The sequence below is a fragment of the Saccostrea cucullata genome, unplaced genomic scaffold (assembly GCF_032062105.1).
Source record: "Saccostrea cucullata isolate Sc308-1 unplaced genomic scaffold, CSIRO_AGI_Scuc_v1 ctg6, whole genome shotgun sequence".
NCBI classification, from domain to species: Eukaryota; Metazoa; Mollusca; class Bivalvia; order Ostreida; family Ostreidae; genus Saccostrea; species Saccostrea cuccullata.
In genome coordinates, this window is record NW_026938995.1 from 627,027 (window position 1) to 654,617 (window position 27,591).

A 27,591-nucleotide genomic window follows, 5' to 3' on the forward strand; every position below is an offset into this window, starting at 1 on the left:
ATTTTTAAAAAAATATATTAAATAAACTTTTATTCAGTAAGATTATCTTATATGATTATCTAATCAGATAAAATAATTTATTTTAACATCCACGACAAAAAATTCTGACATATCATTATGGTTAAAACGATGTGAAAATTTTTCTTCTGTTTTTGTCAGAATTAGAATTAGAATTTTGCATTTGATCCGAAATGATATCTGGAAAATCTGAATCAACTTTGTTTTGCAATGACTTGTATTTTTTGACTGCAAGTACAGCAGCACCGAGAGCCACAGCCGCAGCTATCCCAGAACCTATTGCTATCCATGGAGTAAATGAACTGGATTTTGACTGAAGTTTTCTTTTATTGGTTCGCTACAAAAAAAAAAAAACATTATCACTTAGCACCCAAAGTCTATTGATATTGGTCACTTAATCATTTCATTTTTTTCTACCAAAAGCGGTATGAAAAATACAGTTATCTTTCTTTTATAAAAAATGAACTTTTCATTGATGAAGTATATATGGAGATATCAAACAGTTTTAAAGCTCAAATGTCTTTTTAAACAATACAAATGAGAGTTACAATGCTACTTGCCAGTTAGTACGGAATAATAATTGAATTACAAATGGCCATCATGAAATAAGATACAATGGATATAACTTGAATTGGGGGTGGGGGGGTGTCTAAATTTCTGACCTAACACTTACCTTACTGCGTCCGTTTATCCCTATGGTAAATTTGGTCTCTCCTGAGAAATTTATTGGCACGGTTTTTCTATTCCCTGCTGAATCCACGGCGGTAACTGAGGTCTGATATGTACAACAATTACCCCTGATTAAAAAAATACATGATGTATGCAAAGACACAAACAAAAGCATGTTTATTTTTCAGTGAAAGCTTGCTACAAAACCTTACTTGACGGTAGCTAGATATTTATTTTTGTCTCGGCTGTCCTGTTGGTATGTAAATGTTACTTCAGAGGACACCGAGTACAGACCAGTCATGTTAGCAGAAAAGAAAACACTGATGTCTGCCTCCCAGTTTTGATGAGAACAGTTGTATGTGTTCATATTCTCCTTTTCACAATTTTCTGAGCGATTTGTCACTCGAATTTCAGGTGGGTTTACAGCAGCAACCTGAACAAAAAGAAAACATGGAAAATGTCCAAGTAAAAACACCTCGAATAAAAGGACAAAAAGATATTAAAAACCAATTCATAGGAAATGTTGGTAGAAAATTCATACAGATAATATATACTTATAAATTGTAGTTTATCTCACCATTAAATACTTTTCTATTTTAGAAATTGCTCCTTCGATACCCAAAGTCACAGTGAGCTTACTTTGGAAAAATAAAATAACAGTTAGCATGGTAATATCTTTCTTCTGCCTTCATTGATATAAATCTTTCATATTTGCCATTACAAATCAAAATAATTTGTTCATGTATTACTAGTATTCTAACTTATGAAAGTTAATTGTTATCCAATTTGGAAATTAAAATAACAAGACCAACGTGTGTGTTGCATTTGGGATTGCTATTAGATGAAAATCAACTGTCTTCGTCTGGTTTCCGCTTAAGGTCACTTGTTTGGTTGCGTCAGTAAGAAACCCCTCGGTGTCTGTTGCTGACAATTCGAACGTCTGCTGAGATATACCCGCGTTTGTTACTCTAACACTCACTGTGATTTTTTGATTGTACAGAAGCTGGTCTGCAAAAACAATTTTAGTTTATATTGATTTGGTAATCATAAGATTTTCTGCACACATAAAATATAGAAATCTGTCTTGTACGGAGATTTTTTAGCATGAAGTAAGAATTCTAAATTAGAATCTGTTAAATTGTTTACAGACATTTTATATTTTCTAACTGCTACCTGTTAAATGATTTATAATTTATGAATAGTTTTCTCATAAATACAAGCAATGAAAGAAAATCTGCCAAATGCATTTATTGAAAAGGGATATTTTACAATCATTTTAATATTTACCTGAGGAAGGAACAAATTCGATTGTTCCCCTCATGGGTGTTACAATATGTTGATCTTCTCGAGTCATTGTTTCCGAGCCAATCATTCCTTTGATTCCTATGTAAAATGGCTTCAATATAAAAATAACATGTGCATAATGCAAATTGAAAAATAGGAATTTCACAATGATATTTCATTTAATAATTTTCTAAACACATGGATCACTAGAGTACCTCTAACAAAGTGACTTCGGTGAAAACGGATCTTGTGGTACCACCGGATGAATCTGTCACAAGAAGTGACGAAATCAATTGACCATCAGATTTCTTTAGGTAAATTTCTGTGATGTTGGTACGCATTGTGAAATTTGTAGGTATTCCTTTTACAGATACACTCTAAATAAAAAAAATGTGTACATTTTGCATTAAACTACAAGTTCACTGAAATAAAAAAAAGTGTACAAGTTTCTGAAAATAACAACCTGTAGGCCTCGTATGTCTTCCATTATCTTGTATGTTTACAAACTATTGTTTTGCATTAAACTACAAGTTCACTGAAATGTGCTGGAAATTCAATTAATTAAAGAAAATTTCTAAGTTTATTGGAGATTTCGTTCACATAACGCCTACTTTGACTGTTTTGGACTGATACATATAATCCATAATTATACATTACATGTACTAGTATCTAGATTTCTATCATTGGGAAATTAGATATTTTCTCATAATCTGAAAATAAAAACCTGCAACAGGACTAGTTCCACTGATTGGATACTTTAGGCCTCGTATGTCTTCCATTATCTTGTATGTAAAGTCAATGGATCCACTTCCCGAGATTGTGACGTGACAGTGTTTTTTATCCAAGTTCTTTATTTGCCACATACCACTTGAAGGACTCTAAAAAGAAACTGAATCATTTAACACCGATTACGTTTGTTTAGTTATACATGTATATACATTAGAAATTTATCCACCGATGAAATCTCAATCCCCCCCCCCCCCCGGATTTTTTTCTGAAAAAAAAACTATCCTCACATGAACGGAAAGAATAGTTGTTTTCCCGTCTATAATGTCTTTGGATGATTTTCCCGCGAAGGCTTGGTTTGAACCTAGAAATAACAAAGACATCGGGAGTTTGATAAGAAAGTTGCTTTTATGATGTTTCTTCAAATTTATTGGTAACAATGAAATCGTATTGCCAACCTTTGCTTTTAATTTTCCTTTTTTTAATTATTGTTATTGTTATGTAATTTATATTTTTAAACATAATAAAAAAATATATATTAAATCCCTCACCGTCCGGGCGAACCAGAGCGACATTAGAACATCCATATCCCTCTAGCTTGACTGTGAACAGAGACAGACAAGGATCCACGGGAAAGGACTGGGCATCTCCGACCATATCAAACGAGTTCACGCCTAGTGTCTGTATGTGCATATTTTGCTGGAAACATATATCGAAAATTAATATACAATTTGTACATGTATAATAATACATAAATAGTTTTTTTTCTCGTTCAATTATGATTGCTAATAAAATGAATAAGGCTCCAAAGATTGTCCAAGCAATGGCAATAGGTGTATAAACTCTATTCGTCTATCAAACGTTCCTCATTGTGTATTCCTCCATCAATCTCTGACAAGCAGTGCTCCTAGCCTGGTCATGTGCCTTGCATTAAACCAAATGGAACTGCCACTACTGACAGGAGAAGGGGACATGGCGCCCGAAAGCTAGTGCTCTGGGTAGATGGGACTTGAGTTCGAGAGGACAGATCATCCAGGAGAAGGAAAACTTAGATTCTAAACTTCCAAACCTTCAGTCCATACGTACTGCCCACTTATCGAAAAGATCAGTGAAGAAAATCATTAATATAAAACCGAATGGGCGGACTCTGCTCAATACCCAAGGATGCAAAGCAGTCTAGGAAGAGAACTCCAAAATCAAACCACCTTTCCAAGAGGTTATTAAGAGGTCTGTACACGGCTTACAACTCTACCTATATAAAAAGTCAAGTTAGAGACGTATCAAAAACAAACCAAAATCACATAGCCTGTGCAAGTTTCTGTCTCCTTCAAGGAAATCTATGATAATGTGCAATAAAAGTCAAAGGGAAGCTGCAGACTTGTAACTTGGAATATATGACACAGGAAGGACATACAAAAGTAAACACTACAATATTTGTCTTCTAAGAGTGAGATTGCTAAAGACAGGATAGCTGAGGTTTATCTCCGAAGAAACATTGTATTATGCATTCAGGACACAACGCCTCCCACACCGAGGGTATTAGGCCTGATGCAATCCCTGCAGACACAATACACTCTTTTCGGATGGAAACCTAACAATTTTAACAGCTAAGTTAAACTCCAAAAAAAGCAAAATCAAATGAACACCATTCAGAGTTATGGCGCTATTGACGGAAAGAAAGACGCCTTTGCCCGTAGCTAAAGGCAGTCATGGATGAAGGATAAAAAAAAGATCTGACAATACTTATGGGTGACTTCAATGCCAAGAGTCTACTGCGTAGATAGAGTGTCTGCCCTAGAATCGCGAAGAAAGGAGTTGATCCTTGCGTCGCGAGGTTTAATCCCATTGTGAGACATGGAGACGGTCCTTAGGATGAGACCATATAAACCGAGGTCCCGTGTCGTAGCAGGTGTTGGCATGAAAATGATCCCTCACTGCTCAGACAATGGCCCTAAATGCCGAGTATAGGACAAAATTTGCAGCTCTCCACTGGCATGTGGTGGCGTCTCCATATGAATGAAAATTCTCGAGAGGGACTTTAAACAACAAAACAGACAATGCAACGATTGAAGCTGACATTACCACTAACTACAATGAAGGCATGTACACACAAGAACTGGGCTACATGAACGAAAACGACGAGAGATTTGCAGATCAATGCTTCCTTCGTTAACTTCTAATAGAAGAAACATCTTCCCTCATAAATTGATTCACGTCATATTCCCTGTTTCAGAAAATCAGATTAATTACAGGTATATTTAAGGAATGACTCTAATTCTTGGCCAAATTATCGAGTATAAATGGATTCAGCGCCATATTCCCTGTTCCATAATTTAATTTTAAAATAATTTAAACTTTGGATGTGAACCAGATTTTATCAATTATATAATTTAATTTTAAAATAATTTAACAACTTTGGATGTGAAATTGTGTTGCTTTTTACGAGTTCAAATTTACCGTAGTAACGGAAGTAACGGAAGTGATGTGAAGCGAAGGGAAGTAATAACTGATACATAGATCCAGCAGCCATGATGTGTGTTTACATGAGATAAGATCGAGTAAGTGTTTGAAGTTAAAGATACAGTTATTAAATCTTGAAATTTCCATGGATTACTGCATGGATAAGATGATTAATGACAACATACCAAACCAGATTATACAAAATATTTTGCTTCCTTTTTGGAAAGCAACCAATGAGAGGCAAGAATATAAACAAAATTAAATTATTTACGTCAGCAAGAAATTTTACAGAGTATGAAAGATGTCAACGTGGTTAGGAGAGCAGAAATTTCATAAGACCACCATACTGCTGATGACGGCAGTAAGACTACGCCTCAATATTGTATTGTATATTGTTTAACGTCCATTGGAGAATTTTTCTCTCATATAGAGGCGTTACCGTATGCATGCGAAGGGCTTCATATTTAGAGCTATACTCGGCACTCAGGGCCATTGAGGAGTGAGGGTCCTTTATCGTACAGGCACCTACCGTGACACAGGACTTACGTTTTTAATTTCATATCCGAAAGATCCATGATTTCACGTCTCATGCCGAGCGCTTGGCGAAGGAACAGTCACAACATATGTTTGCGTGTTAGGTTTGACGCGGCGCTGCAAACGAAAATCGAACCCGGGCCTCCCGATCACGAAGCGAACGTTCACCACTTGGCTACCATGACCGATGTACGCCACAAGAAGATTAACAATACTACAAACATGAGGACAAGGTACAGCGTGGGTGTCAAAACATTTATAGGAAAGGAAGACAGCATAACACTTAATTTAGCCTGTTCAACAGATTCTAGCTGCAATAAGATCAGTTAGAAAAACAATACCAACATCGAGACCCAGTGTCAGCACATCAAAGAAATAGGGCGAGTCACGTGTGAAGAAGTCTTTAGTAGAAAAAAAAAGGATCAACATAAAGGGTACCGGTAGACCTGTGTTGATGCTATGAGGAAACTGAATGTTAAGGAGGAAAAGAAAGCGGTTCTGAACAAAAGCTGAACAAGAGCAGCAAATACAAAAGCTCAAGAGGACTCAACAGCAACAGAAAACGAAGTTAAGAAAGGCATCAGGAAAGATAAACGGGATCTCATCCACAAGCTGAACATGGCCACAAAAAAGTTTTTCATCAGGCAGTAACATCTGTTATTGAAGAACTAGAACGAGAACCCTCACAAACAAAAGAAGAACAATTGAAGAGATTGGTTAAATATTTTTAATCGAATGTTTATCGTTTAACGTCCCATTTGAGAATATTTCACTCATATAGAGACGTCACTATGCATATACCGAAGAAGGGCTTCAAATTTTTACCTTTACTCGGCGCTAACAGCCATTGAGCTGTGAGGAATCTTTATCGTGCCAACGTCTACCGTGAAACGGGGCCTTGATTTATTAGGTCTCGTCCGAAGGATCGGCAACTTTCACTCAAATGTGCCGAAGAAACAGTTGCTACCAATTTTATATTGACTGAGGTCAATCGTGGCCGAGATTTGAACTCACGAACACAGAGCGAGCGCTTTACTGACTGAGCTACTGTGACGGTTAAAAGTTAAACCAATTTGAATAGCTATTTACCGTTAATATGCCAACACCAAAACACCCTCGGACATACAACCAGCTGATAACACACCTTCCAATTAACTACGAAATGCAACAAAGACAGAGATCACGCTTAGGGGCCATAACACTTAGATGCGCTAACTTTTTGACCTCAGTTTCACTTTTACCAAAGAAATTAATCGTGAAAAAGTGATACTGAAATCAAAAGTGAGCTCGTTTAAGGCCTAGGGAACTGAAGAATACTCGAGAAGACTAATTACATCATTTAATGAATTAATATACTGTATAAGTACGTGGTATTATTTTACTACACAATTTTTCCGCGGAAAGTAATATATAAATGTAAGGCATTTAATTACATTAAACAGAAATCCGCGGAAAAGGAAAAAAAAAGTGACAAGGTCTGACAAGATACCAGTAGAAGCCATCGAAGCGGACGCGTAGATAGCTGTTTACATCATGAATAATCTTTTGAGAAAGATTTGGGAGGAAAAGAATATTCCAGAGGAATATAAAATCGCTTTATTATTAAGCTGCCAAAAAGGAGATTTGAAGAATTGCCGGGGAATCGTGTTCCTGGCATTGTCTGACAAAAGTACACAACATAAAACATTTCAAAAAGTTGAATGAAAAGGACATTAGAGTCAAAGCTTCGTGGCCAGAAGGCTTGTTTTAGACGCGACATCATGTACTGACCAGTTAGCCAGTCTGTACATCATTACTGAACAATCATTGGAATGGAAGTCCTCCCTCTATTACACCTTCGTCGACTACGAGAAAGCGTTCCACAGTGTGGACCGAGATACATTGTGGAAGATACTGGGGCACTTAGGGGTACCTGAAAAGCCCGTTTCTCTGATTAGAAACACCTAACAAGGCATGATATGCAGGACAGATGTTCGAAAGTTTTGAGATTAAGGCAAGCGTTCGATAAGGATTTTTGCTGTTCCTCTTTCTCTTGGATATTGACTGGATCATAAGGACTATATCATTTAGGAACAATGGGCATTCATGACGCAACTAGTCGATCTCGTTTTTGCCAGTGACCTAGCTCTCTTTTCACATAACCATTCAGATGCAGGATAAAACAACTCGCCTTGTAACATCATAAGCAGGAAAGGCCGAATTGGACACAAGATAAACATTGAAGAAAGCTAAATCGATAAAGATTAACTCCACTCTCCAATTACCAAGCACATGCAGTTGGGTGGTGAGCCTATAAGAGAATTGGTTGTTCTGTTTACCTGGTGAATGTGGTGGACATAAAGCGTGGCAAAAACCATGACATCAAGTCAAGAATTGACAAGGCTGTTTTTTCATTGCTGCAGAAAAGACGTTAAAGCATTTGCTCTTAAGTAGAAGTTATCCTTACATTGCAATCCTACTGCTGGACATGATAACATTTCTTTAGGATGAGATCGAGGTCAAGTGTTGCAAACTGCATAAATGGTTCTTTACTGCCATTGTTGGGCAGTGCTAAATTGCAGCGCAAATTTGGAGTCTCCATATAAGTGAAAACTTCTTGAGAAAGAAGGATATTGAGATAACAAACAGTATTCAATATCAAAGTCCATAAAACAATACAAAATAGGAGCTGCAAACAAGAAACATCTAATCCATGGAGGAGGATGAGACCCGCCGTGTGCTCATTGTAATGATAGTGAAATAACGGAAAAATCCCTCGTCAATTCAGTGTATAAATAATGGACAAACAAATTATCAGCATTTAACTCAATGATAAATTGTATTTGCTGACAAGGTCATTGTATCGACCATTGAATTTACGAAATGATGACTTTAAACGAGACTGCTGATATTCTTGTTTCATCAACTTGCTTGTCAATGATTTACTTCGTTTTTAGAAATTGTTCATACGTAGAGCATGCTCTCGCGTATCGAATCAACTGAGAGTGTATGCAGGTGATGAAGGTATATCAATAAGAGAAACGAAAGAAAACAAACCACGTTTATCATATAACTTGGTTGTTAGGTTACCATTAACGTATTTTTCAAGAAAAATATCCAAATTTGTAATCCGCTCTCCTGGATATATCTGTAATGGAAATTACCATTTTTAATTGAGAAAGAGACGTGAAACAATAAATAAACAAACCAAAGAAACTATGGATCCTCCAATTTTAAATCCGTCTTTCTGTAAGGAATAGAAGCATTAAGAAGGACCAAATCAACTCTGCAGAAGATCCAGGCCTTCTACAACACCTCTTTTACGCGCATCTTTCAACAGTTGATAGCCTGAAAGGATCCCAAATGAAGAGATATGCAAGAGAGAAGGACAGGGACCATAATACTAGCAAATCAGACGAAGGAAGCTAGCTGGGATGAACTGGACACACAGGGACCCTAAGGAAGCCATTGCTCAGAACCATACGCAAAGCAAGAGAAAGAGAGGACATCCAAGAAACACATGGAGGCGCAACATGGAGGCAAAATTAAGGGTGCTGTACATGACCTGGCACAACGCAGCAAAAGCAGTCCAGAATTGTCTTTGTTGAAGGACTGTCGTCGATAAGGTAACTATGTATCTCATGGAACAACAGTCTTAGGTTAGTATTAAAAGTAATAAAATAAATAAGTTGTTTCTTCTACAGTAAACATATAACACTTTTTGTGACTATATTGTTTTTGGATAAAATATAGACTTTTATTTTTTCTCTTGAATCTACACAGACAGTTTAGACTTAATGTCACTGAAGTGTTCAGTCATACCTGGATTATTTGTCCAAAGGTATCCCCTATGGTGGAATGTGAAGTATGTATCGTATGTGCAAAAGTGTCAAGAGCAATCTTTTCAAAAACACTACGGGAATTTCGTTTTCTTCTTCCTTTGGTAGATAAAATTTGATAAAGATTAGTACTGAAAATTGAACGTATCTTTGAATCAAATCGAACGAGAATTATCACTAGTGTTAGAATTGCACATTTAAAATCTCCAAAAACAATAGATCATAAAATACAAATATTGTAGTGCATGTATTATTTCATTCATGCATTTTATACTGATATGTACCAAAATCTGCAAAAAAGGCTTGAAGCATACATTTGGGTCTTTTATTTATAAGCTTCGATTGAACCACTAGTTTTTGCAACAATGGCAAAACAGGAGCAACCATTGAACTGCACACAGGAAAATGTAATTTGCACATCAGATTACATTTTAATTAGCATATAATTCTATCTCATCCACTTTCAATGCAAGATTGAATTCTAGAATAATTTTATGATTTTACGCTTTCTTTTACCTGCATGGCGATTACTAGTTTTCTCATTGGGTATACACTGAACATCGTGATTATTGAAAGCAGATCTTCTGGTCAGGTGGTGTGATCCGCCACTAGAAGCAGGAGAGGAACAGTTCCCTCTCAGAAACTGTAGCAGACGGAGACCTCGGGTGTTTATCAGCTGTATGACGTCAGGCAGAAGTTCAGGGTCCTTGGCATCAGCGTCCGTAAAAAAGAAAACACACGATCCGGGCTGAGCGATTTTCATGGCTGCGAAATATAAATTGTTCAACAGTTAACAGTTTCATGGGCTCTTTATAACAGAACTATATTAGCTTAGGTATTTAAAGGTTTCTTACCATTAATCATTCCGTGTAGCGCCATCTCTGGACAATCTCCGCCACCGTTAGCCCTCAGCGACTGCAACTGTTTCTTCATTTCCTCCCCGCTGGTCGTTACGAAAAGGCTTGTTTCTGTTATAACATATACAATACATGTAAAATCAGGTGTTTTGGATTAAGCGGATACACTCTATGCGTGTTAAACTGTAAAACTCCCACAATACTGTTCGATCTCAATTGCTTTTTGACTTGATACTTTTATGATTTTTGTGTCTAATTGTATAGTACATAACAAACCTGGATCATTGAAGGTTGACAAGATATAATTGAATGGCGCAGTAGAGGTTTGCGCCTGGTTGACGATGGAGATGCTACGCGTACTTGTCTCCAGTATTTCCTGACTCATGGATCCCGTGTCGTCTATCACGAACACGACAGAAAGCGAGGGAGACAAACAGCTGTAACATGGATTTTTATAATCCATCCCTAGCAGACTCAGGGTTTTATCTAAACCGATTATGGACAGCAAACCTGTATCTAAAATACACCAAGATTTCAAAATATGATATTTAATAAAAAAAACAACACCAACGCATTGATTTCATATGCATTTTGCTTTCCCAGTGTCGTGGATTGGATGCTTTTGTGGAGACTTCTCGGATTTTTTTTTCAATTATAACGGCCCTTTGCTTTGAACAGTAACATAGGAAAGACTTGATTTTCATATCTTTTTGTTATTTCGATGCCAAGAAAAAGACAACTTATTAACAATATGTGTCCTTGAAATATGCTGTTGCTTCTTTAAACAAATCTCATATGTATCACGCAAGATTTGTTTCTGTTCACAGTGTTTACAATGTAAAAGACGGTTAATTATGACCCGCAATATTTTTAAGTGTACATTCGATTCTTTTGAGCATTTTTACACCTTTTCCGACCATAACATCATATGTCGCCTGAACTGCCGCCTGCCCCGCGGTTTGATGCAGATGATAATGGGGAGATAATCCGGGATCAGACTTGATTGTCGCTGGGATATCTTTACGTAAGGGTGGACTACACTTACCAGTGTCGGCAGGAAAGTTCTCTGTTAAAAGCAAATTGTAAATTATAATCACTCTTACGAAGAGAGAGAGAGAGAGAGAGAGAGAGAGCTTTAAGGTTCGTTGACCCTATGATAAGAGAGATAACTCTCCTTGGGATGGATGAATTTTTCACTGCAAGGTATTAGGGGGTTCAGGTAACCCGACTTAGCTATGTAATTGTGCCATTTACACGGAATTTATTGGTGTTTATAAACGTATTTTTTGCATCATTATTCATATTTATCTAGAAATTAAATATAATGAATTTTTCTTCATTGTTTGAACTTTCGTATGATGTGTGTGTTATGTCATTCTGAAAAGTTTGTATTAAAAATTAACCGGGTCGAAGTTGTGCTAAAACTGGATTCGGGGTTTCCCCTTTTATGCATGGCAATGTAATTTTAAGGAATTAACGACATTGACCTATCACAGGAAAGCTTACATTTTGAAGATTAACAAAACATCATGTATGTCAAAGGAAAGAGATCCTGTAATCGAAATATTTTTATGCAACATACACTATTAGAAAGCGAAAATTTCCTATCTGAATATTGTGTTCTGTAATCCTGCGGCTTTAGTCGTCAACCCGACGCAACTTTTGAACAGTTTCTAAGTACCTTTAAATTCATGCACACTTTTGTATCGTAAAACCACAAGAGAAAATAGAAAATGTGAGATTAAATAATATTAGACTTATTGGGAAAAAAAATCTATGAAAACTGTGGTCGTTTCCTACTACATATAAACAGGGACCTATATACTAGTATGCTAACGATTCCTGATATAATGTACAAATTTGATTTCTGTAGCCTGGATTTCTTCTGAATTCTGAAATACTGTCTGTATAATGAATGAATAGCCCAAAGTTCTAATGTGATAAAAGAAAATGTTTATTTATTGTTTTACTTATAACTATAAAAATATCTATAATTTTGCTTGTGAACATGATACTTTGTGGTTAATTTTTTTTTTCAGTGAGTATATACAGTTAGACTTCGGGGATTTGAATCACCATATCCAGTGTCTGAGAGAAACTTAACACTCAACTTGTCCAGGAAGCATGGATAATTCAGACTGAATATATACAATTATTAATTGAAACCGAAAATTTGATATTATATATTTTAAAGATCTGCGTAAATTTAAAATGAAGTTGTGAATTAATTGTAGTAAATTTTTTCCCCCATTTTCATAATATTGATAGCTTTCTTCTTTGCGATGTCAAGACAGAACTCTAACTTTTAGTTAGTACCATATTTGATTACGATCCCTATTTTTATAAATCTTTTAAGAGTAATTAATTGGAAAGAATTCATAAAATTTCATTATTTAGAGAGAGAGAGAGAGAGAGAGAGAGAGCTTGGATATTTTTTAGCTGACATGGAAACAGAAAATTAGGCTTTCGAAAATATATAGTTTGCCCTACCTAGATTAAATAAGACCCTATCCTTTAAAAAAGAGAGATTTAACGGATTTTTCTTCCTTTCTCTCCTTGGGATGGATAAAGTTTTTTAATTTTTCACTGCAAGGTATGCTAAGGCATTTGCATTTGAATTAAAAGTTAGATTTCTATTGAAAATTCCTTATTATCACTTATGCAACCGGTTTTTATAGAAATGAATTAAAGGAATGATAAACCCTGAATGATGAAATATAACGTGTGTGTGTGTGTTTTTATCAAATTTTACATACGGAATGGTTTGACGATGTTTTGGTCTGATGTATAGCCACTTGTAAGCTGTCTGTTTTGCACAAGGTTTCTAGCACAAGAACTGGCAAGGAGACTGTAAAAGAAGTTAAATAAATTTATGTATTTACATGTACAGTATATCTTTTTATGACATATAGTCTTTTGAGGAATTATTGACTACAAGTGTACCGCTGAAATTCAAAAAGAAAATATTTTTTTTTTAAAAAGGTGAAGAAAACCAAAAGGACAATGAAAAGCTTAACAAACATACGCATCTTTGGAATAATTGCAGCTGAAACAAGTAGCTTCTTTTTCTGTGGAGATTTTTAAAGGTAATTGATCTTTTGTGCCTAAACAAAAACATAATCATTCAATATTCATTCTATTTATATTACGCACCTACTAAATTGAAACTCTTCGCATCATCGATGGCAAATATATATACAGTAAAACTCGGTCATAATGAAGTCAATGGGGCTTGTGATATTACTTTGTTATATCTTTTATTCGTTATACCTGTTTAAATGATTAATAAAATTTATATATTTGGGGATCCACTAAAACTTGGCTATATTCGTGTTCGTACTAAATGAGTTTTACTGTACTATTCGAGTAACACCGTCTCCTACCTAGCTCTCTACAGCTGACGTTGCCGAACATTTCCACCCAGTTAGTGTTACTGTAGAACTCCTGAATGGTGAACAAATACTCCCCCAGCAGACCCCGTACTGGGCCCCAGTCAGTGGACGGGGCTTGTGAGGTCTGAATGATCCTGAACTTCAGGGATTGGAGCAAGAGATTTCCTTAAATGGTGAATTGAAATATAATTGCCCACGTGCTGTTGGGTGTATAGATAATAAATGATATACTAATATGTATTACGTAGGTGGTATTCATTGCTGTTTTATAAAAATTGTATTTGTGTATAATCTATTTTATATTAATAACTTTGGGCTTTGGAATGCTTCATGTTATACTTTTATGGCACTTATTTTTGTCATATTCCAGAGGATTTCCTTTGCTGACTAACACTTCATAAGTTCTACGGATTTGATAGTGCACTGATATAGCGTTCTGCCTTGGGCAATAAATCGAGGGTACACTGTATTTTGGTATCTTTTTACTTTCAGGCAATCGAATGAAAAGGATTAAAAACTTTTGGTTAATATTTAAGGATTTAATTAAATATGGAAGAAAAACATTTTACTCCCCAAATCTGCTATAGATGTGTTTAAATTGTTATATGTAAATACGTTGTGTCCTAAATCTTTATTTGAATATATACACTGTATTATACCGAATCACACATTAATATTTTTAAAAATTGCAATAGTTGAAGTGCACTGGAATGGCGGTACCACGTTAAAAAGGTGTTTTGACGAGTATTATTAGTGTTTTGCGCCATTCGTATTTTTATTTAAGAGAGAGAGAGAGAAAATATCTATCAGATATTGTTATTTCCATTTTACAATGTTTATAATGTTCAGAATAAAGTATCCTAATTTGTTTTCATTTTACCTGATAAAATCTGTTCACAGTTCATAGTTCTAGAAGCATCTGTACCATACTGCCTTTGTGCCAAATTTACTCTGTCCACAATATATTCAACAACTTTCTCAAAGTGTAAAAATCCCAAATTATCTGCAAGAATGATTTTTAGAAATATACGTATATATGTTAATTTAAACAAAAAATGAAAAAAAATATTTATATTATATATATATATTCCATAAATAAGGCTACTTGTAGTTCGAATAAGTGTTACCCGACTTGAAATATTCTTTCACTTTGTCCGTGTGACTGTTGGTATGGTAGGTTCCGGGTTTAACTTTTTCTATGATGACATCAGCGACAGCTTTGTAGATCCCGTCCTCTGTTATTCTGGCATGAGTAAAATCAGGCCTTCCTCTCGTACTCTCAAACGAAGGAAGAAATCCAAACACAGAGTGGACACTATTAAAGACTGTAAACAGACTTAGTACCAATATTAGACAGTCCATTTTTACTGACTTTTATGATTTCGATTAAGTCACCATTTTCACGGAAAAAATATATCAAGGAAGTACTGTCCCTTTTGGCATTTTGCTAATGTTCGATTTTTGTCCCGGCGACTTTGTTGTGTTTATGCAGAGTTTTTGAGATAAGGGAAATCCGAAGTTCGTGTACAGTTAAAAAACTGATAAATCAATGTTCCTTTATCAAATATCAAAATCTGTGGTATTTGTTTAACTGTTATATAAAGATAAGAAACACTGTCTTAAATTAACATGGGACATTTTTGTGAGTACAGAAAAAATCAAACTTTTTTGCCCGTTTAGAATACCTTTTTCATTTGTTTTAAAAGTCATCCATAGTGGTGAATATTTTAAAAACATGTAATAAACTCTGAAAAACAAAATCAATAAAATGTAAACAGGGGCATTCATATGACATGTTAAATGCACTTCTCCGTTTTAAACATTTTTATTTAAGCATGACTTGCAACAACTAAAACAATAAAAATAATAGCTAAATTTCTGGTTGCATATTTTAAGTATTTGTTTTTAGGTTCCAACCTTTTTTGGAAGCCTTTTTTAGGTCACCTGAGTAAACTCAGGTGACCTATTGCTATCTGTTTTCGTCCGTCGTCGTGCGTCGTCCGTCGTCCGTCGTGCGTCGTGCGTCGTGTGTTAACATTTGAACATTTTCAGCTTCTTCTCTGAAACCACTGAACCAATTTTAACCATATTTGGCACAAAGCATGTATGGGTGAAGGGGAACAAAAATTGTGAATTTCATGATCCCTGCCCCCCTGGGGCCTGAGGGGTGGGGCCAAAACCACTAAAATTAATGCAATCTTTAAAAATCTTCTTCTTTACTCCTGGACATCAAGCAGTCAATCTGTTTGCATGATTGTAATCAGCAATGAGTCCTCTACCAAAATTGTGAAATTCATGGCCCTGGGGTCAGGGGTTCTAGTGTTAGGGCGGGGCTAAATAAGTAGGTAGTGAAAATGCATTATTTCTTTGAAAATCTTCTTCTCTGCTCCTGGGTATTAAATAAACCAACTAAGTACATAGTTATGATGAGCAAGAGTGCCTCTACCAAAATTGTGAATTTTATGGCCCCAGGGTCAAGGGTTCTGGTGTTAGGGCGAGGCTCTATTGATTATATAGTGAAAATACATTATTTCTTTGAAAATCTTCTTCTCTGCTCCTGGGTATTAAATAAACTAACTAAGTACATAGTTATGATGAGCAAGATTGCCTCTACAAAAATTGTGAATTTTATGGCCCCAGGGTCAAGGGTTCTTGTTTTAGGGTGGGGCTCTAATGATTATATAGTGAAATGCATGAATTCTTTGAACATCTTATCCTTTGCTCCTGGTTAATATGCTAATGATCTAATTACATACTTAAGGCCAGGATTTATTTTATTTTCAGTTTTATAAACCCTCCGCTCAAGGTTTAGAATTTTCAGAAAAAATAAAACAATTTTTTCTATCCGATGACTCAAATTTGAGTCGGGATCGAGATTTCAAATCTACAAAGTCGCACTTCCGGTTTTAAGATGAAACGGCGGGTAAATAATGCTAGATCTATCTAAGAAGATAGCTTGGTTAAGTGTAAAATTCATCGATTCCAGTGCCATTCAAAACGTTTCACCCGTTCAAAGGACAAATAAAATGCTGAGACTTTGTTGCACAATGACATGCCGGTGAGATAATTATGTGTTAGTTTCAAAAGTATTTCTCTGTAAATTATTTTCCTCCCCCAGGTTTTAAACTGCCAGTGGTAGCTATTGCATATTGTCAGAGACATTGTTTAGATCTCTGTTATAGCTTACAGTCTAAGCATCATTCTTCAGAAAAGGGTTAATTGCTTATGCATCATATGTAATGAATAAAACTATGGGAGAATTTGAGTCCATTTGAGGAAGAAATAAACAATAACCTGAAGAAATAAAGAAAAAATTCAACTATTAAAAGGCAAAAATATACAAATATATACAGGCATGAAGTATCATTTGCATCAGCCAGTTAAATTATTTTACACTTAATTGAAAAAATGTTCACCCTACTCCCTAATACTCACTGTCTGTTTTATGATAGGAATTATATAATTTTAGGCATCAAGTAAATTTTAGAACAATGCCTACACATTCACCTAACACATATCAAAAAATGAAGATATATTGAAAGACATTTAAAGAATTGATTTTTTTACATACATATTGACCAACATCACAAAATTTATATAACTGGCCCAAACTGGCAGATGATGAAATAAGCAATGTTCTACTTTCATATTTGTAAGCATTATGTGTCCAGTGGTAAAAAGCCTATCAGAATGGTATAAAAAAAAGAATGTACAAATAATAATAATTGATTTAACAAAAAAAAAAATTATTTTCTTCTCATTCAGAACATTTTTATTCTCATGTTCATAACTAAACCTAAACATAAAAAAAAAATGCTGGCCTTGTAATGAAGAAAGGGGCCTCTTTCAAAATAGATAATTTCAGGGACGCTGGGTCAGAGGTACCAGGGGGGTACTTTAACTAAAAATAAATTAATGCTTTGAAATCTGCCCTTTGTTAAGCAATGGTGCCTCTTTCCAAATTTGTGAATTTCATGGCTTTTGGATTAAAACACGAACCAAATACAATCACTGGAAAGTTGTTGCATGATACTCAGGTGACCTATAAGGCCCGTGGGCCTCTTGTATTATTATACATTTCCCTGGCTTTACCTTGATTTTCTGCACTGCAACAAAAATTTGCAGGCCAACAAGTCTTTCAATTAACATTTTCTATGGTAAAAAGTAATGTTTAAAGAAAAAAAGTTGGGGGCGGTGGGCGACCCCCCCTCCCCCCGATGCTATGTGCCTAGTACGTTGAGAAGACTATGGGGAGGTTCATACTTGTATTTCACATCACAAATTCTTGACATTATTAATATTTCTCATACCTTTGTTGATAAAGAAAATTCCATGCAAAATGATCTTATCAAGTTGATTTTTTTTTTAATCAGTGAAAAGAAATATTTAGACTTCTTGACTGTCATGAACACCATATACATTTAGGTGAAATTTGGGACATTGATGAGTGATATTTAATGTTACATGTTACAATTTCCTTTTGGATAAAATCTATTGACTCTTTAGTCTGGAAATGTATAACCTTTCGGTATGTCGTAGTTTTAATTATTTTGCTCGGGATCGACATCCTAAAAAATATTATCAGAAAATATTTGAGAAAGGAGAAACAAAGTTACAACCGGTAAGTGCTTATTTCATTGAAACCATACAGAGCCGAATGACATATAGTTTAACATAAACACTTTTCAATTTAATAATATTGGTGATCATACTTTTATAAGAAAAACATTTATATTGATAGAGAGCATTGTATTAAATTATTGGTATGAAAATATCACTTAGAAGTGGAGCCATGTATCAGGTTGGGCACACACCCCAAATGGTCATTTAACCCCCGTTTGGTGGTCAATCGCCCATATCGTCGTCTTTTTACCTACCAAATGGTGGTCTTTTTTATTCAAATCCAATTTTTATTTAAATAAAGCAAAAGCGCATTTACTTAGGTATTGGGGAATTTTAATTAACATATTCTTCGCACATTTAATACAGTTTAGTCAATTTTCCATGTGGAATTTCTTTGGAACTTCGTAAAAATGAAAGCCACAGTTGTTCGTGACCGCCGAACTATTTGCTCAAACAATAAGAAAAATTATTTTGTTGTGTATTGTTCGGTAAAAAATATATTTAAACAAGAGGTCTTAGTCTAGAGAAGTAACTTTTCAAATGATCTTATAATCTGCGTCAGTCTATTTAAATCTCTATAAAATCCCGTTAGACACGAGCTCCTCGTATCTTATTCGTATGGTGGGCACTTATTGCTATAATATTCATTTTTTCTACATTTGAATGTAACATTTATTCTTTATTCTCTTTTAGGATGAAGTTACGATTTCTGTGTGACCCTTTGTGGTTTAGTATGCATATCTATGATGTATCTACTATATTTATTAAATATTTTTGAATAAAAGATTTACAAAGTGACATTTGCAATTATTCTTGTTTTTATTCCAAGATTATAGTTTTCGAGCGATTATTTTATCATGAATTCACTGCATATCGTATTTTTGTAAAAAAATAAAGCCATCGCATACGAAATAAACGAAATAAAAGTGAATTCTTACCCTTCCTCTTATTTTACTTTTTGAAAATTAACACTAAATATATAAATGGGCCTCTGTAGTTAAATAAGTCATTTGACCCAAGTTTGGAAAAGATCGTCATTTTTAATTGGTTAAGATAATTGATCGGTTGCCCGGATGACAGAAATATGAAGTGATAAACACGATTGATAGATACAACTACTCGCGAGATGGAGGGAATTTTTCTTTTTAAGTTAAAACACAGAAACGTTACACTTGTTTACATAGGTTACGATTTTGTTAAATATTTGAACGACACTGCACAAAAAAGTCCGCTTTGAAATTCTGATTTTTTTCGTTCAAAGTCTAGAAAAATATCAATATTTTATTCCCCGTGAGTTGAAATTATGCGCCATTTCACATCATTCCAGAGAACTGAACAAAACGATTTTTCTCTCCCATTTGGTAGGTAATAAAGACGCCGATATGGGCGATTGACCACCAAATGGGGGTTAAATGACCATTTGGGGGTGTGTGCCCAACCTGATGTATAGTGGTGTAAGAAAAATTTCACACAGTTTCTTCCATCTTAAGACATGTCAGAAGAAAGAGCCAAATCTCCAGAGGATCCAAAAGTGGCCAAGCTAAGCGAGTCAGTTCATCGGACCCCACCTCACTTCCTGTCTAGTGGGGAGGAGGACGAACCAGAGCCTGACAAGGGGGAGACCAAGGAACTGGTCATAGAAGACAGAGCTGCTGTGGTATGTAGTGGTGGTGGGATATTGGTAAATTTTCATAATCAATCATTGGTTGGAATCGGTTACTGCTTCTAATGTGATTTTACTGATAATCAGATGTCATAGTTTTGTAAATAAAAAAGCAGACTATTACAACAAGTATTTCATATATTTCTTTAATCATATAGGTAGCATCCCCTTTACAGAAACATCCCCTTTACTGAAACTATAACTGATTTTTATTCTGAACCAAATTGTATCCTGTGTGCATGAATTAAGATCAGCTTTGTGTGTTCCAATGCTAATGAGGAATTTGAAAAGAACAATCACCATGTTTGATGTAAAAATCATTAGATAAATCTAAAAGGTCAACTCGGGGTATTGCATTGGTTAAAAATCTAAAACAGCGAGATGGTGAATGTTAGATTGTATAGACTTTTTATTATTTAAATAGGTTCTGAATTATACTTGTAATTACATTTTTTGAAGATTTTCTACCTATTGAAGTTATTTTATTATTTTATTTGCAGGTTATTGATTTAAACCAAAGCAGAATTGCTAAGATAAGCAATTTACATGGACTGTCACAATGTGAGGTAAGGCACTTCTAGAACCATATTAAAAGCACAAATTTATAAACAGTGTCTTAACTTTGGCTACAGAAGAAATATTAAACCATGGTCCATCATGATCTTGATTTACAGAGTCTCTGTTTACGTCAAAACCTGATCAAGAAAATAGAAGGATTAAATGAGGTTGTTGCCTTGACTGACCTTGACCTCTACGACAACCAGATCACAAAGATTGAACACCTGGAGGCATTAGTCAATTTAGAGTAAGTTGTTTTACTCTAACTGCTAAATCTGTTATGTCAATTATTGTTAGTTAATGCAAAGCTTGCATAAATTGATTTGTCATGTTGGAATTAAGGTTGTAGTTTTTGCTCACTAACAGAGTATCACAAAAAAATTGTATAATACTATATGTACAGATGGCTCTAACTGGGAGGTATCATTATTTTTCAGATCACTGGACTTGTCATTTAACAGAATTCCAAAAATTGAAGGTTTGGCCACACTGACAAAACTTAAAAAGCTCTTCCTCATACACAACAAAATCCACAAAATAGAGAATGTAGGTCACCTGGTGCAGCTGGAAATGTTAGAGCTTGGGTCCAACAAAATCAGGGTGTGTAGCATTAAATAGACTCTGTGTGGTTTTTCACATTATTTTTTTTATTGCCATTTAAATGATAGACTTAAATTTTCCATAATATGATGTTTGCTTGAAAATCTCTAGGAAATGAAACATTTATAAAATAAACTATTTCATGAAAATATATGTACTTCTATATTTTAGACATTAGAGGGTATATCCACTCTGACAAATCTAACCCACCTCTACGTAGGAAAGAACAAAATCACAAGAATTCAGGGACTCGACACATTAGTCAATCTACGCTGTCTAAGCATTCAGGTATGTTCTATTTTATGTCAGGCTATTATAGTCAGTGAATATTTTTAAGTTATAAATACTAAATTATGATCTTTATTTGCTTTCTTTTGATAGAGTAACAGGATACGAAGAATAGAAGGCCTAGACAAGCTTGTGAACTTGGAAGAATTCTATGCAAGTCACAATGGAATCGAAAAGGTTGAAGGTTTAGAGGCCAATGTGAGTTCATGATCTGGTGATATTTTTTGAAGATATTTGCAAAATGGTAGTTGGAAAACTAACTATAAAGTTGACAATTTCATTGGTTTAAAATGAAATATACATGTAACTTTTTGCTTCATTTGACATACAGGTAAACTTCGGTATCTCGACATCGGATATGTCGACAACCTGGGATATGTCGACGTCCGTCTGTGGTCCCGGCATTATTTACTATATAAATTTGATATGTCGACCTCGGTAATGTCGACTACCCTGCTTATCTCGACGTATTTCACAGTCCCAAGAGCAAAATTTACCTGGTATATGTCGACATCAGTGCAATTTTCTGCTCTACTTAACCTAATTGTTTGTCAGCTGGTCGCTCGTCACGCACAGACGACTCCATGTAACTCGACGTCGTCAGAAATTCACACATTTCACACCCATGTTTTGATTACACACTGCTCAGTAAAAATGTGTTTGTAGAGGAAAGGCCCCGCTCGGCATCTCTAATGCATTAATTGTTTAATTTCAGATTGGGTAATTATCATTGGTTAATCTTCTCAATTTTGCGTAAATGTACGACCGTTTATTTGTATTGAAATCTAACAAAACTTAAACATTTTGTAAAAAAAAAAAACTTAATAACAATGAACAATATACACAATGAATTCAATTGAACTTAAAATTGTGGTAAAAATGCATTTCAAATTAACGACATGCACGACCATTGCATCAGCCGTAATATGGATGCATACATGTATGTAACATCATTATGTTAAATGCGCAATACCAATTAAATTTTGGATTGAAAATGAAATGAAAATTAATGATGAATGATTATGAAATAAAAAAGAAGTGAAATGAAATAATTTAAAAAATATACGCATTAATTTTTTTTCCGTATCTCGGAGGTCGACTTGTTACCGTTCCGGTTTGGAGTTTATAAAGCGCATTTCGTATCCTGTTTTGACAGATATAATGGCACGCGGATTGAATGCTGGATGGAAAACGGTTTTTATGAAATGAGATTTCAATAAAAAAGAAAGCATTTCATAAATAACATTTGTGAATAACTTCTTTCTAATAAATGTGGAGGGATAGCTGAAACAAACGAGCTACAGTCTTTGAAGGTACCAGTAGTTACACATCTGTTCACTTTTACTATGCAGTAAAATTAAGGACGTCGAGTCTCAACTCTGATATCATTTTTTAGAAATAACCTGTAATTATATGAATTCAATATTCCTTGAAAATTTTTATAAAGTTTCACTCTGATGTTTTTAGAAATAAAAATACAATTTTATTGAATATTTTCAGGTGAAACTCACAACATTGGATCTGGCATCTAATTTCATACCAAGGATTGAGAATGTGAGCCACTTGACTGAAATGGAAGAGTTTTGGGTAAAGAAACTTCTAGCATTCTTTTCCAGTTCAGATGTAATTTTCAATCATTTTATACCTGTAGAAACCAACTTCATCTTCTAAGACAAGCATGTGCAATTATGCATGTAAAATTTGTCATCTTCATGCTGAATTCCATTAAATTGTCATAATTGTCCAGTGGGCAGTTTATCTTTTGTAGTATATACAGTAAATCATGCATGCTTATATCTTAGTAAAGTGTACTTAAATGGGACAATTTTGCTTCATTTTAAAGTTAAGCATGTTAAGGGTGTGAAATTTAATTTTTTCAGTTCAATGATAATAAAGTGTCTGATTGGAATGACTTAAAAGAACTGGAATCGATGAAAAAATTGGCCACAGTTTACCTAGAGAGGAACCCCCTTTACTATGACGGGGAGAAGAGACCCGATCCCAATTATAGACGGAAAATCAAGCTAGCCCTACCTCAAATCAAACAGATAGACGCAACACTGTGTTAATGGTAGGTATGTAGTTATAGACATAAATCAAGCTAGCCCTACCTCAAATCAAACAGATAGACACAACACTGTGTTAATGGTAGGTATATAGTTATAGACATCAATCAAGCTAGCCCTACCTCAAATCAAACAGATAGACGCAACACTGTGTTAATGGTAGGTATGTAGTTATAGACATCAATCAAGCTAGCCCTACCTCAAATCAAACAGATAGACGCAACACTGTGTTAATGGTAGGTATGTAGTTATAGACATAAATCAAGCTAGCTCTACCTCATATGGAACAGATTCACGCAACACTGTGTTAATGGTAGGTATATAGTTATAGACATCAATCAAGCTAGCCCTACCTCAAATCAAACAGATAGACGCAACTCTGTGTTAATGGTAGGTATGTAGTTATAGACATAAATCAAGCTAGCCCTACCTCATATTAAACAGATAGATGCAACACTGTGTTAATGGTAGGTATGTATAGTTATAGACATAAATCAAGCTAGCCCTACCTCATATTAAACAGATAGACACAACACTGTGTTAATGGTAGGTATGTAGTTATAGACAAAAATGTTAATGGTAGGTATGCAAGAAGTAGTTCATGCAGTGTATAGCATGTTTGTTACAGAAATATCATAGGGATGTTAATATTTTATTGCCAGTCATCTGATGTGTTTGTAATTTACTGTACAAACCAATTTTTTTTTTGGATTTAAATATTGAATTCTGAATTTTACAAATTTTTGATGTAATCATCAATGAATGACTCTTTAAATGACATATAATAGAAATCAAATAACCATTTACTGATCAATGAAGAAATGGTTGCAAAGTACAAAAATAATACCTTAATAAATTTAACTATTTAAAAAAAATTCTTTATATCTGTTTTTCATTTCCTTTACAGATATTTTCCTTTGATGTAGAGTGTCGTCCATTTTCATCGTGCCATATCACAGACTAGGGAGTACACATGACTAGAACAGTACACACAACAATGCATAATTCTCATGCATATTTTAATCTATTTTTAACTAGTTGAGTTGTTACTTATATTCCATCTATGTTCTTCATAATTAAATGTTAAGAAGTTCCTACTCTGTTGTTATGTAATGATACATAAGTTCCAAAAGTACAATGCAGTACCACATATCTAAGTAAAATGGAATCAATTATTGAGAATTGATTCTTGGAAATCTTATATCAGTTTAAATGTGCTCAGTATTCAACATTTCCAAGAACATGAAACTAAATGTATCCATGTATATTTAAATGATCCAAAATTTTCTTTCAAGGTTGAAGAGTTAGATGATTGAATCCATCAAATCTTTATAAAGGTCTAAAAGGTGCTTAGACACAGATTTGAAGTTAATATTTTCTCAAATTTTCTGTAGAACATCACGACTTATATGTTGCTATAGCATCTTACACGAAATTAAAATACAAAACTTATTTAATCTAGAAATTGTTCAAACTTCGAATTTCGGGAGGCATCTGTTTAACATATCCTTGCACTTTCACAATTTTAAACCTTAATTTCCTTAATAATTAAGAAAAGTAGCAATTTTGTTGTGTAATAATGAAAAATATTAATGTAATTTGTTGACGGCGCGACTGTTAGGGCGAGCGCAGTTTTCATTTAGATCGGGCTCGTCAAACCGCACGTGACATTCGGCGCGTCTAAGACTCTGACGTCATATGACGTCGTATGCATGTTGGATTATCAAACCGAAGCCTGAACAGCGCTGAATTTGTAAATGAAGAACCGTTTTATTGACTATTTTTCTGTTAAATCAAGGCATTTTGTCGTTATTCTCGCGAGAACATGGCTTTAGCGTTTGTGTACGAAGCGATGCATTGTGGGTCAAAATTACTGCGGAAAAAATTTCTATGGAATGAATGTGCAGTAGTCCGAATTTTCTCTTCGCCCAGGCGTTGTCGTTAGAGCTCGCAGTTACGAGCATCACTTCGCGATGCTCGGTGCGCTCGCTGTAATCCAGAAAATTACTAGTAGAAACGTTCGAAAGAAAAACCCACTTAACTATAGTCAGCCCATGCTGAGTATTGTTTAGTTATGTACAGAGTTTAACAAATTGAATACACCCATGAAACATACCGGTAAACTGTATTTGTAAACAGGGTACAAGCTCTGTTATTGTTAATGTTTACGATTTCACCAGGTGTGTTCAATTGTTGAACTCTGCACACACCACTGAGCACGGACTGTCAATACTGATGAGAGGATTTTGATTTATACATTTCTACTCTGAAATTTTGGGATTATAGTTTTATTATTTTTCATTAATACACGACAAAATTGCTACTTTTCAAAATAAGGATAAAGTTGAAATTTGTGAAAGTGCAAGGATGTGTCTGTCAAATGCGTCCAGAAATTTGAAGTTTCAATAATTTCCAGATAAAATAAGATTTTTATTATGTTTTCATATGAAATGCTATAGCAACATATTCATGAAATTATACAGAAAATTTGAGAAAATATTACTTCAAATCTGTGTCTAAGAACCTTTAATAATTGAAAATGATTTATAGTAAGAGATTTGAAATATATACATGTACATAAGGCGTGGCAATTTGTAACCTGTTAACCGATTATTCAGTGGGACCAATGGTAATCGGTTAGGGAAATCTGTAATTGCATGGTTAGTCAGAAAAAATGAAGTATATCATTGAACATAATTTTCTTAAACCTGGTATTTATATACGATTGATCAGTTAATCATTCTGAACGTCTTTGGTTAATCGATTAGCAATTCTGTATTTGATTGCCATCCCTATTATATATATATATATATATATATATTTATATGGCTCATTATACACTTCACCCCCAAACAAAGTGTGTGCGTCCACTGAAACAAATCTACAAGGTGTCCTTCATGAACTGTAAATCACTTTTTCATATGTGAGAAATTTATTTTTCATGCAAGATCATCAGGATGTGAAAGTTTTGGGTTTTTTTTTTTCATAAACAATTTCATACAATATCCAGAATTCATGAAAATGTTGTCTTGTTGAAAAAATACCAAATGGCTACCTTGTAAACATAGTGTTATTTGTTGATCGACTATATAGGCAATCTAATTATAATATTAAAGCCCCTTATGTTTATTTGTTTGGCATTACTGCATAACAATATAGCATGAAAGAAACATTTTTGTGAGCCTGGTCTGGACACAGAATTTTTTTTGCCAACTTCAACCTTGCATCTGCACAGATAAGTAGACAAGGATTCTACAATAAAACCCCTCCAAACAACTTAAAATAAAACATAAGAACTAACTAATGTTATAGGCTTTAATCTCAGCTTCTCAAATAACTTATATAAATATTTAAATTAACTTACTAATGTGATGACACAATTTTAACAAAGGTATATTAATCAATGTATAAATCAACATCTTAATGAAACATGCATTAGAAATTATCACAAAATTTTTATTATAGAAATTAAATAATCAAAAACTGTACCTGGATGCCATAAATAGAAGAACAAGATAATGAAGAAAGCCAAAATTGGTCACTAAGAAATTCTGTGCCACATTTTAAATGTGGAAAAAATATGTGATTCAGCATGTATGACAATACCCCGGTACATGTACTTGCGCACAGTTTTGGGTAACTGATTATTTTCTAATCAATGCTTAAACAATTTGTATAACATCATTACAAAAAAAAAATGTTAATTTTGTCCAAAACAATATAGCTATATATTACAGCAAAGCACAATGGATGAACAATTTTGAATCCTTATAACAGTGAACCTGTTAAGTTCATCAAATGTTTTAACACAACAGGGAATAAAAATAAATTTGCTATATTAAAGCATGAATGCATGATAAGCATGTATGTTCTAACAGTATCTAACTGTATTTATAATGATGTAAGTATATGAAATCAAATTTTAATGTAGACGATTATAACTGCTGGTGTTTAATTCTTAAATATACCACTAAATTTATATACCCAATAATCATGTTTCAAGAAATATCAATCAAAGGAGAGAAAACTTAAAAA

The 27,591-nt window shown here is 34.3% G+C and overlaps 2 protein-coding genes across 2 annotated transcripts; one reads left to right on the forward strand and one right to left on the reverse strand.

Annotated features, from left to right (window-relative positions):
- Positions 1–32: 32 nt before the first annotated feature.
- LOC134252046 (von Willebrand factor A domain-containing protein 7-like) lies at positions 33–15,270 on the reverse strand. Its single transcript, XM_062734467.1, has 21 exons — positions 14,886–15,270; positions 14,639–14,761; positions 13,750–13,923; positions 13,392–13,470; positions 13,123–13,214; positions 11,274–11,432; positions 10,643–10,882; positions 10,364–10,477; positions 10,026–10,274; positions 9,493–9,608; positions 3,249–3,396; positions 2,988–3,061; positions 2,696–2,849; positions 2,500–2,516; positions 2,187–2,348; positions 1,975–2,083; positions 1,500–1,695; positions 1,265–1,325; positions 900–1,120; positions 692–815; positions 33–355 (listed from the first exon to the last, which is right to left on the reverse strand). The coding sequence occupies exons 1-21, from the start codon at positions 15,118–15,120 to the stop codon at positions 122–124; spliced, it is 3,081 nt and encodes a 1,026-aa protein (XP_062590451.1). The 5' UTR covers positions 15,121–15,270; the 3' UTR covers positions 33–121.
- A 3,024-nt stretch (positions 15,271–18,294) lies between these two features.
- On the forward strand, positions 18,295–24,651 carry LOC134252008 (protein phosphatase 1 regulatory subunit 7-like). Its single transcript, XM_062734419.1, has 10 exons — positions 18,295–18,379; positions 19,872–20,038; positions 20,545–20,610; positions 20,719–20,849; positions 21,040–21,202; positions 21,374–21,490; positions 21,584–21,688; positions 22,991–23,077; positions 23,371–23,561; positions 24,464–24,651. The coding sequence occupies exons 2-9, from the start codon at positions 19,874–19,876 to the stop codon at positions 23,557–23,559; spliced, it is 1,023 nt and encodes a 340-aa protein (XP_062590403.1). The 5' UTR covers positions 18,295–18,379; positions 19,872–19,873; the 3' UTR covers positions 23,560–23,561; positions 24,464–24,651.
- Positions 24,652–27,591: the final 2,940 nt, after the last annotated feature.